This window comes from Capsella rubella, unplaced genomic scaffold, assembly GCF_000375325.1.
Source record: "Capsella rubella cultivar Monte Gargano unplaced genomic scaffold, Caprub1_0 scaffold_2, whole genome shotgun sequence".
Lineage (NCBI taxonomy): Eukaryota > Viridiplantae > Streptophyta > Magnoliopsida > Brassicales > Brassicaceae > Capsella > Capsella rubella.
The window spans coordinates 12,428,358-12,443,664 of record NW_006238922.1 but is presented as its reverse complement, the minus strand read 5'-3'; the positions used below and the strand labels follow the sequence as shown (position 1 = coordinate 12,443,664).

General features: G+C 36.5%; 3 protein-coding genes across 3 annotated transcripts; 1 reads left to right on the top strand and 2 right to left on the bottom strand.

The window, feature by feature from the left end:
* Positions 1-390: 390 nt before the first annotated feature.
* Positions 391-1,303, bottom strand: LOC17894834 (vacuolar iron transporter homolog 2). The gene has a single exon (XM_006302787.2). The coding sequence runs from the start codon at positions 1,159-1,161 to the stop codon at positions 571-573; it is 591 nt and encodes a 196-aa protein (XP_006302849.1). The 5' UTR covers positions 1,162-1,303; the 3' UTR covers positions 391-570.
* Positions 1,304-5,304: 4,001 nt separating this feature from the next.
* LOC17895745 (indole glucosinolate O-methyltransferase 5) lies at positions 5,305-6,760 on the top strand. The gene is made up of 3 exons (XM_006301637.2): positions 5,305-5,775; positions 5,864-6,236; positions 6,324-6,760. Exons 1-3 carry the CDS (start codon positions 5,354-5,356, stop codon positions 6,621-6,623), a joined length of 1,095 nt encoding a protein of 364 aa, XP_006301699.1. The 5' UTR covers positions 5,305-5,353; the 3' UTR covers positions 6,624-6,760.
* Positions 6,743-15,281, bottom strand: LOC17895068 (trichohyalin). The gene is made up of 2 exons (XM_023787208.1): positions 14,895-15,281; positions 6,743-14,786 (listed from the first exon to the last, which is right to left on the bottom strand). Exons 1-2 carry the CDS (start codon positions 15,040-15,042, stop codon positions 6,748-6,750), a joined length of 8,187 nt encoding a protein of 2,728 aa, XP_023642976.1. The 5' UTR covers positions 15,043-15,281; the 3' UTR covers positions 6,743-6,747.
* Positions 15,282-15,307: the final 26 nt, after the last annotated feature.

The following is a 15,307-nucleotide window of genomic DNA, read 5'->3' as shown; positions in this document are numbered from 1 at the left end:
CAGTTTATGATTATATAATCTATAAAAATGGTCTTATATATAAAAAAAAAATTAGAACATAAAAACCTAATTTCTAATTTGTTTTTGGTCCATTCACTAAATTAAAACATTAAAATTGAAAAAGTTAGAAAAAGCGATAACAATTTTGATTGTTTTCATGAATTTGTTGCAGGATGAATAGCGGTTACAAGATTAGTCCATCGAAAAAAGTTATATACCAATTCTCCATAGGTGGTGATACAAGCCCTACATATATAGGTAGAGACTAGAGACAAACCTACGAAGGGGTAAAACAACCCGTATGAGTTGCAACACCCTCTCTTACATATTAATAATGACCGACAAAACGATTATTGCATGTTTCTCTAATTAAAATACCATTTTGATTCATTAGCTATAATATATATGAAGATCGTTTTAAAGTAGAAGAGTTTAAATTTGTTTAAAACATACAAGTAAGCTAAGTAGTTTCATGAGTTTCGAACTAATTAATTAAAATCCGTTATAGGATTGACAACACTTACCTTTAAAATCTTATATCAAAGATTTTTCATCACAAACAACAATTTTTTACAGTCCATGCAACCCAATAAGCTTCGTCAACCCGAACGTAACCGCCATAGCTAACCAACCTCCAAATAAAACCCTAGCCGATGACCTAACCGCTGGTGCCTTCCCTAGTGCCGCTCCTAGCCACCCGAAAACCATTAGTGCCACAGTAACCGCCACCACGACCGCAATGATCCTCGTCTTGTACTCCTTCACAAACGCAGCCGCCAAAAGCGGCACAATCGCACCAGCAGAAAACGCAAGTGCGGACGCAGCAGCCGCTTGTGTCGGACTAGGAAGCTTCTCTTTCTCTATCTCTCCACTTTCTCTCTCCATCTGCGCCAACTCTATGTCGTACTGAGAGTAAACGGAGACAAACTCTCCTATAGCCATACTACAAGCTCCGGCGACCATCCCGGCGAATCCTGATAGAATCATGGCCTTGACGTCGTGCTTCACGGCGCCGACACCCATCATCAACGAAGCGGTGGAGACAAGACCGTCGTTGGCTCCAAGAACGGCGGCGCGTAGCCATTGAGAACGTTTTGAGTAGTCGAAGGTTGCTGATTCTTTCTCTATGTCCATGTTAGTGTTGTGGGATAGCTGATCCATGTTTTTGGAAAACTTGATGATCTATCTCTTTGTCTGTTTTGTTTTGTTTAGTAGAGGATCGAGCAAGTGTGGAGAACACACGCCTAGGTTGAGTTCTATTTATGGAGATTTTTCAGGTTCACTTTTTGGTTTGGTGGAGACAATATGTGGAGCATCATCATCACCACTAAATTTTATTTTTGTTGTTGGTTTATTAATTTGCTAAATTCAAAAGAAAAAAAAATAAGTTATGGCTTGGTACTATTAGTTACAAAACAATGTTTGTAGAAGAAAGCCAAATTATAAAATTAAAATATTGTTTAATTTTGGATCGATGTTATAAACTGATAGAGTTGGATTTTTTTTTCTTGCTCTCTTATATACCAAATTGAGCGAGCATATACTTTCGTGTCTATATTAATGATACGAACTTAATACGAATCCTCAAACTAAATTGGTATGTACGGATACGAATCTTATACTTTTTTGTTACACTTATCGGCATATGTGGACGATAGCTTTGTTTTTAAGTTTGCATGAAATATTGCCTCTAAGTATATAAAAGACCCAAAATTAATGGATGATAAGAGTTGTTGATAAATAATCGTAAATATCATATAAACTTATTGTCTGATTTAATAACATTTGACATATATATAAGGTGAGAATCTGAACATACAATCATTTTTGTTTCGAGTTTCATTCACGTAAACTACCCGATGATATAAGACCATCCTCAATGCTGATCCTTAAGCTGGTTCTTAAGCTAATTTTGATTAAAATTTAATACATAATTCAACAAAATTTATAAGGTACGTACCTTATATAAGTTCAAAAACTGGAAGTAAAGGCATAAGATCCACTTTTAAGGATTATGCATTGAGGATGCTCTAAGATCCCGGAGAATTGTACCATACTACCGCACATATGCTCATTATGCATGTTGAAATAAGTAATGATTAGACAAAGCTATAATCATCTTTAATATGAATTTGGAAATGGTCATCTGCGTACGATCAGCATATATAGGCCAGGGGGAAAATATATAGTACTACAAAACTTTGTTTCTATTAAGAAATCGATCCGTTTCAGAATTAAATTGTACGTAAAAGAACAAAACATTTAATTACAGATAAAACCACATTATATGTTTGTGTGTGTGTTTCTTGATATTTTTATAGATAGATATAAGAGGAGTAAAAAAAACACTTAGTGAGGCCAAAAAAGGCAGTTACATAAGAAGCTGTTCTGTCGTCTTCACAATCAAAGGCATGCATGATGCATGTCTTCTAGGGAAAAAGAAGAACAGAACATATAAAAAAAAGGAAAAGGAAACTTCAACTTGATCCATTTGTATACGCAACCTTTTAACCCCTATTTTCTTGAGCATATTTATATGATCAAACCTCATCCAGTACTTACTGATTCTATCCATACTATTATCATGTTTTGTAAAGTCATTTTAAGTTATTTATACTATATGAAATCATGTACGTAAGTGAATTTTTTTGGAAAAATGTTATATATACAGTGTATACATGTATCAATCCCAACAGATAAGTTGAAAAATGTCAACACAGAGATCTTTTTCCTTTTTACTAAAAATTGAGGTATCAATATTTTTTTTTCCTGGTTACTATTGTAAACTTTTAATTTCTTTTGTTGGAGTTATTTATACTTTTTTTCTTTGACAAAGAAATGAACCGAAAAAGGAGAAAAGGAAGGGGGCGTTGAGTAGCTTATAAATCAAACTATTCAATTAATTTCTAAATTTTAGTAATGTTTGACCAAAAGTTATCAATGATTTTAGACTTTTGTAGCGTTTGACCAAATGTTAGCACATTTGAAAGGATATAATATCACACAAAAAACTATGCATATGTATTGAATAGGGAATGTTTGGTTTGGGAGTTATGTTTGTTATGTGTCTGTTAAATTAGAAATGCAGTTAAATTAATATGTGTCTGGTTTAATTAATATGTAACAACTTATGATGCGTGGGTGATGAAGGTTAAATTAGAAATGCAGTTAAATCCTTTCAACGATGCATATATAGTAGAAATGCATGCAGTTAAATTATTATGTGTCTGGTTTTAATATGTAACAACTTATGAGCGTTTCATCAATCCAATTATTTTATAATAAGAAAAAGGGATTTAGATGTTTTAAAAGCCCCTGGAGACCACAACGATGATCCGTTTGAAAGAGAGAAACCTATAAACAACAAATAGAGAGTGAACAGGTGAAAGTAGGGTTTCGTGAAATACAAAAATAAGTTTGTTAAAGAAGAAAACATATAATAAAGAAATGGATTGATGAATTGGAAAGCACTTGGAAAGATTAGAATGAGATAAAAAAAATAAAAAAATGGAAAGAGATTGATAAGTAAAGAAAGAGGAAGAGTGTGGTTGCCACACGAAGAGCACCATCCTTCACCATCACCACCACACTTGTACATACTCCACCACTCGCCTTCATCCACATCCTACTATCACTTTTATTGCAGTCTCTGATTAAATAATTAGTTGATTTTAACTACAAACACCTTTTATATAAATCAGTATTATATGATATGTATAGCTGTGTACATATCACTCAAACAACATGCATACGTACTCGCCTGCGTCTATCCTCACCTTGCCACTACGGTCGATTAATACATTCCTATAGATTTGATTTTTTTTTCCTTCTTTTTTTCTTTTCTTATTTTGGAATATATTAGATAATTAGTAAGTGTTGCGAACATAGTAGACACATAAGATCACACTTCTTTTTCTTATATTAAAGATAACATCACACAGTTTCTTGTAACATAAGTCATAATAATGATGTATATACAACTGTCGTCCCTTTATACTTAGCTAGATTGCTTCCTTTCTATTTTTACTTGTATGCATGCATGCGGCGTAGACATATATATCAACAATTTCAACATTAGAATGCATTTTAATTTACCATTTTAAGTTTATTTATTAGACTGTGATAGCTAGTTTTTAATTACTTTGATTTGATATTATCCATTGTTTTAATAGCCGTGAAAATCCTAATATGTTAGTGTTATATACTATTATCACTTGATTGAGGAAAAGTTTCAACTTTATATTATCTTTAAAAACCAAATAATAGGAACATGTATTGTGTATGGGACAACTTCTTTAGTGGAGGATTAAGATTTGACGGTTCATCATGCTTTCCATTTCAAGGCTTCATTTTAATGTAATGACTACGTGTTGTCTCGTTTTGTCTTCCATTATAACCAACAAATTAAAGAAACAAAATATTCTTTTCTCTTACGTATATTCTTCGAATATAACCAAATCAAAACACAGTTTTTTATTTTATTTTATGAAAATCTATTCTTGTTTACAAAAAAAAAAAATTGATTCGAGAGAATATTGAAACACAACAAATTGAGTACTTGGACTGATGAGTGAGTCTTCACTATTTGTATTACCGAAAATAGGCTGAAACAAAACGGGCCTCAACGAAATGGGCCAATAAGTTTGAGCTCTTTCCGTTAGACCCATTTGACCCAATCTTTGGAAGACACCAATAGTCTTTGACTTGTTGATCTGATCACTCGTTTCTGATGCAAAGTTGAAAGGTGTAATACAGCAATACTAATATGCGATGAGAAATGGAAAATAATTTGGGAGGGTGTAATGATATAGATATACGCTATTACAGATCTAATCAAGATATTTATCCGACTTAATTGTCATTAAAAACAAATATACAAGCAAGTGTATAAAGGACCACCATTTAACAAAATAAGTTAATAGCTTAACAATGTATTCAGTATTTGGATCTATCATCAATAGGCTCCGTTTTTTGCCGTTTCCTCACAGTTTTTCACAATTATGTCATCTTTAACTATTTTAAACCAGTTCTACTTTTTTCGAAAACGAACAAGTAATATTTACTTAAATGATGTTTTGTCAACTTTTTTCAACCAATTCTATAAGAAATAATTCAATCGATTCAACCATATGAAACGTTACTATCTACAGCCAAATATAGAATCCAGTTGGTAAAATGACCAAGTCGACAAATTAAGTATAATATTGAAAGTTAAACATTAATTCAGTTCGGTGACTTGCGCAATTCGGCTACAAAAGGAGACAAAACTGATAACACAATGTAGTAAAAATTCTCTGTCGTTTCATTTTAAAACAGTACCTTGACGGAGAAGAAAGTAAGATCAGAAACAAAAATGGGGCACCTACTTCTTCAAATACCTAAAATCGGTGGTGATGATGGTGATACTGAGCTTGGTTTGGCGGCGGTTAGGCTAGCCAATTGCACAGCCCTTCCGATGGTTTTCAAAGCCGCCATCGAGCTCGGTGTCATTGACACTCTCTACGTCGCTGGATCCGGTTTGTTCCTCACACCTTGTGAGATAGCGTCACGGCTTCCCACAAAGCCTACTAACCCTGAAGCACCGGCTCTGCTAGACCGTATGCTACGTTTACTTGCTAGCTACTCCATCGTCAAGTGCCAAGTCGTCGAAGGTGTGAGGGTCTACAGAGCCGAGCCAATTTGTCGCTATTTCTTGAAAGATAATGTTGATCCAGAATTGGGAACACTTGCTTCTCAGTTCATTGTATCACTCGATAGCGTCTTCCTCAACACATGGTAATATTTTTTTCTTCTTCATTCTCTTTTGATCTCTAATATAAGATCGATATATACAAACAACTTGGTGACTGATATATTTTTGTAGGGCACAATTGAAAGATGTGGTGCTAGAAGGAGGAGTTGCATTTGGTCGTGCCCACGGTGGTTTGAAACTCTTCGACTATATAAGCAAAGACGAGAGATTAAGCAAACTCTTTAACCGAACCGGATTCTCTGTCGGGATTTTGAAGAAGTTTTTACAGGTTTATAGAGGTTTCGAAGGAGTTAATGTGTTGGTTGATGTAGGAGGAGGAGTTGGAGACACACTTGGCTTTGTTACTGCAAAGTATCCAAACATAAAGGGCATCAATTTTGATCTAACTTGTGCTTTGTCACAAGCTCCTTCTTATCCTAATGTTGAGAATGTGGCTGGAGACATGTTTGTAGATGTCCCAAGAGGTGATGTTATCCTCTTGAAAGTAAGACCCAACCACAAACCCTACTCTGTTCCAATATGTTAATATTTCAGTCAAGTTTTTTTTTTACTTACTTAATATGTTTAACAGCGTATACTTCATGATTGGACTGATGAAGACTGTGAAAAGATTCTGAAGAACTGTTGGAAAGCATTACCTGAGAATGGGAAAGTGATTGTCATGGAGATAGTAACTCCGGATGAAGCAGAGAACAATGATGTGCAGTCCAACATTGCCTTTGACATGGATTTGTTGATGCTTACTCAATTATCTGGAGGAAAAGAGAGGTCACAGGCTGAGTTTGAAGCTATGGCTGCGAATTCGGGGTTTCTGCGTTGCGACTTTGTATGCCGCGCATATCATTTATGGGTCATTGAGTTCTCTAAGTAAGGTTTTGAAGTTGTAAGCTGAATCCTCTTGTGTTCTATAAAGAGGCTGAAGCGTATCATGGTAATGTAAGCAGTTTGGATCTTGATTTCATTGAATAAATAAAATACATGATAATGTGCTTTGGTTAGAAATTGTAACATTTTATTTTTCTCTTGGAACGAATGAAACTAATAACTATGACTATAAGTGACATAAACAATGTTGATCCTCCTACTAACCGGAATCCTAATCTGATTCTTTTTATTTGTCTAATTTTATCACTTTCTTCATCTTCATCTTCATCTGTTTCTTGAATTACTTCAGCTTCCCAGTCTTCTTCTTCGTCTTCAAATTCAATTTCTAACTCTTCTTCGTGATCATCTTCACTTGTTTCCTTATCCACTGGTTCCTGGATCTTTTCTCCTTTTTCGTTTCTTCTTGGTTCAATTGGTTCTTCTTTGTCTCTCTCTTGAGTCTTTTTCGAGCAACCATCTTCAAATTCAGTTTCTCTGTTTTCTTCTTCTCTGCAAGTATGTGTACTGTCTTCTACCAATTCTTTGATCCTTCCTTGATCTTTAAATCTTTCTTTCTCATCTGTTTCTTCTTCTTTGACCTGATGAATTTTTCTTGATTCATTATCCTTTCTTTCTGTTTCTGTCTTTGCCGTTTCTTCATATTTAAGGTTATCTCTTAGTCTTTGCTCCCTGCTTTTCTCTTGTTTCCTCAATTCTTCAGGTCCTTTCGGTTCAGCGTCTTCAGCTTTTGCCAATATGCGCATGTTGTCTTTTCCTTCTTTGTTGTTCAGTTTGTCTTCCACCAATTCTGTGATGTCATCTCGGTTTTCATGTCTTTCCACCTTTTTTGTTGATTCTCGTTTTTCAGTCCCCTTTAACTTTCTTGGCACCTCTGCATCTGCAATCTCTTTATCTTCCTTAACATCATCTTCATTTCTGCAACAGTTTGTTTTCTCCCCCACCAGTCCCAGGTTCTTTTCTTGTTTGTCATGACCATTTTTCTTATGAGACTCTTGTTTCTGGGTCTTACTTCCTGCGCTATCATCTCTCCTCTTTGTCTCTTGATTCTTGTTCTCTTCTGCTTTACCACTTGTGTTGACAAATGATTTCTTCTTGTCTTGCTCGTGTTTCTCAATCTCTCCCAATACTGCCCCTGCTCTAATTCCTTTGGCATCTTTATCATCGTTTGTTTCCTCGTCTGCAATATTTTCTCTCATTTTCTCTGACTTGCGTTCGTCATGCTCATGACTCTTCCTTGAGCTATCATGTTCATTTTCTTCTATTTTCTCTTCCTCAGTTCTCTTTTGTTCATGAGGCTCTTGTTTTTCATTTTCTTGAATCTTATTCCCGGAGCTATCATCTCTCCTTTTTGTCTCGTGATTCTTGTTCTCTTTTGATTTACCCCTTATGCCTTTTTTCACATACGAGTGCTTCTTGTCTTTCTCTTGTTCTTCAATCTCTCTTACCTTTCCAAAGCCATCAGCCCTGATTTTAGTGTCCACCTTTTCCCATACTCCCCCTGCTCTGATTCCTTTTTTGGCTTCTTTATCATCGCTTGTTTCCTGTTCTGCAAGTTTTTTGCTCATCTCTTCTTCCCCATATCTTTCTAGTTTATCTGAGTTTCGTTCTACGTGTCCGTGAATCTTCCTTGAGCTATCATATTCATCTGTTGTCTCTGCTTTCCCAGCATCATTCTCCTCCTCTAATTCTTCTTTCCTCTGGTCAATAGTTTCTATTTCAACCAGTTCTTGATGATTTTTCTTGGAGCTATTGTCATTAGCTATAGAATCCACCTGTGACATTCTCTTTGCCTTTTCCTTCTGCTCTCCTTCTCTTATAGAATATTCTTCTTGTCTCTCCTCCTCAGTCATTAGTTCCTGTTCTGCATAACTCTTTGGCTGATCTGATCCTTGTTCTTCAACATCTTGAGACTCACTTGAAGACTTAGATTTTTTCTTGAGCACTGCATTATATCCTCCCCTTTCATTCATTTCTTCTCCTCTATGGTTCTGTGTTTCTTTTTCCACTGATTCCTGGATATTGCTACTTTCTTGGATCTCATATGGTTCTTCTGGGTTATTAATTGTGCTGTCAGTCTTATCTTGCTTCCACTCTTCTGCAATTTTCTCATTTACCTCTGCTTGTTCTTCACCTTCAGTTACTAGATCTTGGGTTTCTACCTTCTTCAGTTGTTGGATTTTTTCTTGTTTCACTGGTCCTCTCTTTGACACATTTGACCCCTTTTCCAAAATCTCTTGACCTTTTCTAAGGCTATCATCTTCAGTCACCAACTTTACCTCATGAATACTACATTTTTTCCTCTCTGGTTCTTCAATCTTGCCTTTCTGTTCTTGATTTTTCTTCTCATTTGATTCTTGCACTTTGGTCTCTTGATTCATTCTCACAATACCGTCGTCACTTTTTGACTCGAAATTCTCAGCCATCTTTTCTTGTTTTCCTTTTTCTCCTCTCCTTCCTTCTCCATCATCATCGTTGCAGTTCTTTGTTTTTCCTTCAAGTTCCTGAAAATGTGCTGCTAGCTCTTTTGTCTCTCGGACATTTCTTGACTCGGGAACCTCCTCTTTTGTCTCTTTCAATTTATGATCACTTGTTTCAGGGATCTTGTTTTGTTCCTTGTGTTTTTCTGATTCTTCTTCAATTGTTTGACCCATTCTTGAACTTCTGTTCGCATTGCTTGCCACTGCATCTGCAGCTTCCTCTGCCTCTTCATCTTTTTGATTCTCTGTTTCGTCGTCCACAAAATCTGGGACCATGTCTTGTTTCTCCTGCATCTCCAATTGATGGAGCTCTTCTCTTTCAGTTTCTTGAATCTTTGTCGTAAAATCATCTTTTTCACGATCACTTGCTTCCTCTTTTAGTACTCCTTCCGATTTGTCCAGTGTATCGTCTCGCTCCTGTTTTTCCGGTTCTGGTTCTTTGTTCTCCCCTACTGTTTTGTCGATCTCATCTTCAACTTTTGTCTTAGCCTGTGAAACTTTCTGATATCTTTCTTCTTCTCCTATTCCTGTGTGTTCATCTTCCACTAATTTATGAATCTTTCTATGCTCAAAATGTCTCTCACGTTCACCTAAATCCAGTTTCACAGTCTCTTGGCTTTTTAAGACATCATCTCCATCTTTTTTCTTGACTTTTCCTCTGTGATCATTTAATTCTGTTTCCACTAACTCCTGGATCCTGTCTTTTTCCCCATGTCTCTTCTGTTTACCCAATTGTTGATCTTCTTCACCTTCTCGAACCTTTCTCAAGCTTTCATTTTTAGTTTTTTTCCTCCTCTTCACAAGCTCATTTTCCTCCATTACTCTAGTTTTGTCTTTTTCCTCTGTTTCTTGAATTTTTTCTTGTACCATAGATATCTGCAACTCATCATATCCCTGTTTTTCAGTATCTTGAACCCTCTTTGAGCTATCTTCCTCAGTTTTCACTTCTGCCTTAACAATAGTCTTTTCTTGGTTTTGTTCCTTTTTACAATCATCATAGTCTTCTCCACCAGTGTGTTTATCTTTAAGATAAGTTTCTTCCTCTTTAACTAAATCTTCATATGATTTTTCTTCTTCATACTCATGAAAATTGCCTGAACTGGCTTCTTCCATTTCCCCCCCTAGCTCAGTAATGTTCTCCACTTTTTCTTCTTCTACTAACTGAGGAACCTTGCTTTGCTCACCATGTCTTTCAAATTCATCTAAATCCTCTTGGCTTCTTAAAATATCGTTCTCATCTTGTTTCTTGGCTTTTCCTCTGTAATCACTTGTTCCCATTTCCACTAGTTCATGGGTCTTATCTTCTTTTTGACTCTTATAAGTTTTACTCGATTCTTGATCTTCATCATCTCGAACCTTTGTCAAGCTACAATCTTCAGTTGTTGTTCTCCTATCCACAATCTCGTTCTCCTCCACAGCTATAGTTTTCTTTTTTTCCTCTGTAATTTGCATCTTTGGTCCATCATATTTCTGTTGTTCAGTCTCTTCAACCTTTTTTGAGCTCTCTCTTTCAATTTCCAGTTCTGCCTTGGCCGTTACCTTTTCTTCTTTATGGTCACTGAGTCCCGCTTCCACCACTTTTTGAATTTTGTATGGTTTCTCCTGGCTCTCTAGCTTGTCAGGTTGTTCTTTATCAATCTCTGGAACATCTACGGACTCTCTTATCATAGGCACTACAATTTTCTCCTTCTCTTCACCATTTGGTTCCTCTACTTCTGTTATTCGGGTCTTATCACATTCCTTGTGTAACTTCGTTTCATGCAACACCTGTTTTTCACCGCAGTTTTCTCCTCCTCCAGTTTTCATGGACTCCATAATTTTCTCTACTATTTGACAGCTTGGTTCCTCTGTTGCAGTGATATGGGCCTTATCACGTTCTTTTTGTATCTTTGGTTCATGCAACTCCCGTGATTTGCTACCGTCTACCTTTCTTAAGCTATCACAGTCAGCTTCTATCTCTGACTCTGCCATTTTTTTGTCTTCTTCTTTTTCATGATCACCTGTTTTCTCTTCTACCAATTCTTGAATCTTTCTTTCATGTTCCCTTTTTAGGCCATACGAATCCTGTTCTTTAATACCATGAACATTTCTTACTACATCATCATCGGCTTTGGTCTTCGATTCTTCACTGCTCTCATCTTCTCTGCAGTCTTTGAATTTTTCTTCCACCAGTTCTTGAGTCTCTTCTCCAACTTTAAGATTGTCTTGTTCTAATTGACTCTTCAGATTAAGGGATTCATGTTCCATCTTACCTGTTATATTTTCAGGTCTATCGCCATTCTTCTCTTCGCCATGTTCATTTCGATAAATTCCTCTAACAGTTTCCTCGGTTTCTTGGATCTTGGTACCTTTGATATATTTTCCAGACATATCTGAATCTGTTTTTTCAATCTCTTGAGATTCTCTCGTTCTATCCCTTATTATTTTCTCTGCCTCTGTTGTTTTCTTTTCATTTTCCACATCTTCAACTTCTCCATGACTACTCACTTCTCCTCCTATGAGTTTCTGGAATTGTTTTCCAGGCAATTGTTGTTCATCAATCTCTTGAACTTTTTTTGACTTTTCATTCGCAGCATTTGTCTCAGACACAGCAATGATTCTTTTGCCGCCATCACTTACTTTTTCTTCCACTGCTAATGCTTGAATCATGTCTTTTTCTTCTTGTCCCTTCATTGCATCTGAAACTCGCTTTTCAACTTTTCCTGAAATATTACCATCATCACCAAATTCTGTTTTCTTCTCTGCAATATCTTCTTCCTCCTTGACTTTTCCAGTTTTTGAAAAGTTAGTCTTCTCTTCAGCCAGTTCTTGGATCTTTCCTCGTTCCCTGAGTATTTTTGGTCTATATGACTCTTGCTCCTTTATTTCTGTTTCTGCAATTTTCTCTTCTTTCTCTTCATCATTTTTTTTGCTTTTCACCAGCTCTCTGATCTTGATATCTTTCTCAGATCTTCCTGGTTCATCTAACTCTTGTTGTCTAATAATCTCTTGAACCTTTCTTGCGCCAGAATCATTAGTCTTTTTCCTGGTCACCGTAATTTTCTCTTTGTACTCCTCAGGCTGATTCATTGTGTCCTCTTGGAGTTTTCTTTGAATCTTGTGTTTTCCCTCACTTCTCTCCGCTACTGGCTTTGGAATATCATTCCCAACATTTGTCTCACCCTCTAGAGTTTTCTCTTCAACAATTTCGTTGATCTTTTCTAGTTTATCGTGCCGCTTTTGTCTATGAAATTTTTGTTCTTCAGTCTCTTGAAGCTCTTCTAAGCTGATATCTTCAGTTTCTCTTCCGATCTCAGCATTTTCCTCTACATCTTCTTTCTTCTCAACCAGTGCATGTATCTTGTCTACCTCATCTGCTTCTACTTGATCAGATTCAAACTCCACGGATTTTGTGTCAGTCTCAGAAACGTTTGGTTTGAATCGTTGGCCCATTTCATCAACCTCTTCTTTGACATCCTCATTATTGATGTCCATCATTACACTATTCTTATTCTCCTTTCTTACTTTTCCTTCATCACCTGTTTTCCCTAACGTTTCCACCTCTTGGACTTCTTCAATCTCTTGAACTGGTTTTGGAATATCATTCCCAGTACTTGTCTCTCCCTCTAGATTTTGCTCTTCCACCAAATCTCTGATCTGTTCTTGCTTTTCGTGTAGCTTTTGTCCCTTAATATGTTGTTCTCCAATCTCTTTAAGCTTTGTTAAGCTGCTGTCTTCACTATGTGTTCCAACCTTAGTATTTTCTTTTTCCTCCTCTTTCTTCTCATCCATTTTCTGTATTTTGTCTGAATCTAGTTTATCAGATTCAAGCTCCTCAAAATTTGTCTCAGTTTCTGCGATATTTGGTGCAAATCCTCCGCCTACATTCGCATTAACTTCTTTTTTGGCCTCCTCAGTTTTTATCTCCATCTTTACGCTTTTCTTCTCCTCTTTTTCTTTATCACCTGTTTTCGAATAGACTGGTTTTGGAATTTCACTCCCTGTATCTGCCTCTGCTTTTGGAGTTGTCTCTTCCACCAAACCTTTTATCATTTTTTGTTTGTCTTTTCCCCTTTGTCCCTTATAGTGTTGTTCTTCATTCTCTTGAAGCTTTATTAAGTTTCTGTCTTCACTTTGTCTTCTCACCTTAGCATTTCCCCCTTCCTCTTCCTTTTTCTTAACCAGTTCATGTGTTTTGTCTACCTCATCTGCTTTTAGCTTATCAGATTCAAGCTCCTCAGCTTTTGTCTCCGTTTCTCCAATGTTTTTTTCTGCAACTACTTGTGTTCTATCAATGTTTGGTCTGAATCCTTCTCCCATTTTCCCATCAACCTCTTCCTTTGAATCCCCATCTTTTACGCCCATCTTTACAAATTTTTCCCTCTCGTAACCACTTGTTTCTCCTTCCACTTTCTTGCTTGCATCATTGTGTATCTCTGGTTGTTCAATCTCTTGAACCTTGCTCAAGACAACAACATCATCATCAATCGTTTCCTTTTCCATTTCTCTACTTTTAATAACATCAAGTTTTTGTTCTCCAATCTCTTCAAACGCTCTGCATCCAAAATCATTAATATTAGTCTCTGCTTGTGAATCTTGCTCCTCCACGACTCTTTCTTGTTCCTTATCTCTTGTCTGTTGAGAATCTAGTTCTTGTTGTTCCTCATGTCTTCTCTGTTCATGAGAATCTAGTTCTTGTTCCTCATGTCCTGTCTGTTCCTGAGAATCTCGTTCTTGAATATCTGAGGGCTTTCTCAAGCTCATGGCCTCATTCTCTTTATTAGAATCAGCAACGATTGTTTCTTTATCTTGTTCATCAATCTGGTGAATCTTGTCTTCTTCATCACTCTGGTGAATATTGTCCAAGTTATAACCATCAGTTTCTTTTATATCCTTTTCTCTTTCTCCAAACTCTTCTTCTCTCTGAATCACTGTCTCAGAGTGTTGGCTATATTCTTGTTCGTCATGTCTTGTCTGCTCAAGAGATTCTCGTCCTTCTAAGTCTGTAGGCTTTCTTAAGCTACTGTCCTCACTCCCTTTGTTTGAATCAGCCAACTCTTGTTCTTCTTGTATACATTCCATAATATTGTCTTGCTCATCAATCTGGGGACTCTTCTCTAAGTAATCATCCTCAGTTTCTTCTTCCCCGTTTTGCTGGCTCTCTTTATCTCCAAACTCTTCATCCTCCACACCTCCTGCACTGAAACTGTTTTCTTCAGCTTCCAAGACTTGATTCTCTCTTTCTTTGTTTTCCATAGTTTGTCCAATCTCTTCTTCTTTCTGAAGCGCTTTCTCAAGTTTCTTAGACTGTACATCAGACTCTCCTCTTTGTAAATTCTGCTCTTCAGCTTCTCCCTTCTCTGTTTCCTCTTCAACTTCTCCAGCTGCACTCACATCTCCAAAGTCCACTTTTTCTTCTTCTTCTTCCTCAATGTTGAATCCAGAAATCCCCTTAACTCTTTTCGGCATAGTGATGGTAAGAGTGGCATCATCATCATCAAACCTCGCTTTAATCTCATCTAAATCCACAGTATCAGGAATCCTAAAAACTTTTTTGAAAACCCTAAATTCAACTTCTTTCTTCCACGCCATCCATCTAATCATAACCATTTCTTCCACAGGCTTCCTCCCTTCTATAGTTATCCGATTCCCCTCTTTGTTTATATCTATTTCAATACCTTCCTTTTTGAACCCTGCCCCCTCAAATTCATTAAAAACCCTAAAATCAATCAGTCAACCCTAATTGTCTCACAGACACCAAAATTCAAGAAAACTGCAGTAGAAGTAAAAAAAGTTATGACCTTTAAGGTGGATGATGATGATGAACCTCGAATTGGTTTCACGAGAAAGCACCAGAGGACCAAATGGGTCTTTGGAAAAGCGGAAATCAACTGAGGACGATACATCTTCTCTCGTTCTCGTGATCTTTAATCCCAATTCTAGCTCCATATTTATGAACCAACGCAACTCCTTTCCTCTGTTTTTAATTTTAGTGGCTTCTTTCTAAGATTTGTTGATGTTCCCACTAAAGAGTAAAGGGGAGCTGATGAAAAGGCTATATATATTCGTTACTTCCACTTTAGGACTTGAAAACTAGTCAAACTGTCAACACCTTTACTCTTTTGTTGCCATCGAGCACAAGTAACCAATTCATCTTAATCAAAGTTTACATATCGTTTTTGGTCTATAAGAAAGCGAGCGTTATACCGAAGAA

Excerpts from the sequence above, each read along its gene's own strand:
- LOC17894834 (XM_006302787.2), bottom strand. The coding sequence starts at position 1,161 with ATGGATCAGCTATCCCACAACACTAACATGGACATAGAGAAAGAATCA.
- LOC17895745 (XM_006301637.2), top strand. The coding sequence starts at position 5,354 with ATGGGGCACCTACTTCTTCAAATACCTAAAATCGGTGGTGATGATGGT. Across the intron at positions 5,776-5,863 it reads AGCGTCTTCCTCAACACATG|GGCACAATTGAAAGATGTGG; the intron begins GTAATATTTTTT and ends ATATTTTTGTAG. Across the intron at positions 6,237-6,323 it reads GTGATGTTATCCTCTTGAAA|CGTATACTTCATGATTGGAC; the intron begins GTAAGACCCAAC and ends TATGTTTAACAG.
- LOC17895068 (XM_023787208.1), bottom strand. The coding sequence starts at position 15,042 with ATGGAGCTAGAATTGGGATTAAAGATCACGAGAACGAGAGAAGATGTA. Across the intron at positions 14,787-14,894 it reads CATCATCATCCACCTTAAAG|GGTTCAAAAAGGAAGGTATT; the intron begins GTCATAACTTTT and ends TTGAGGGGGCAG.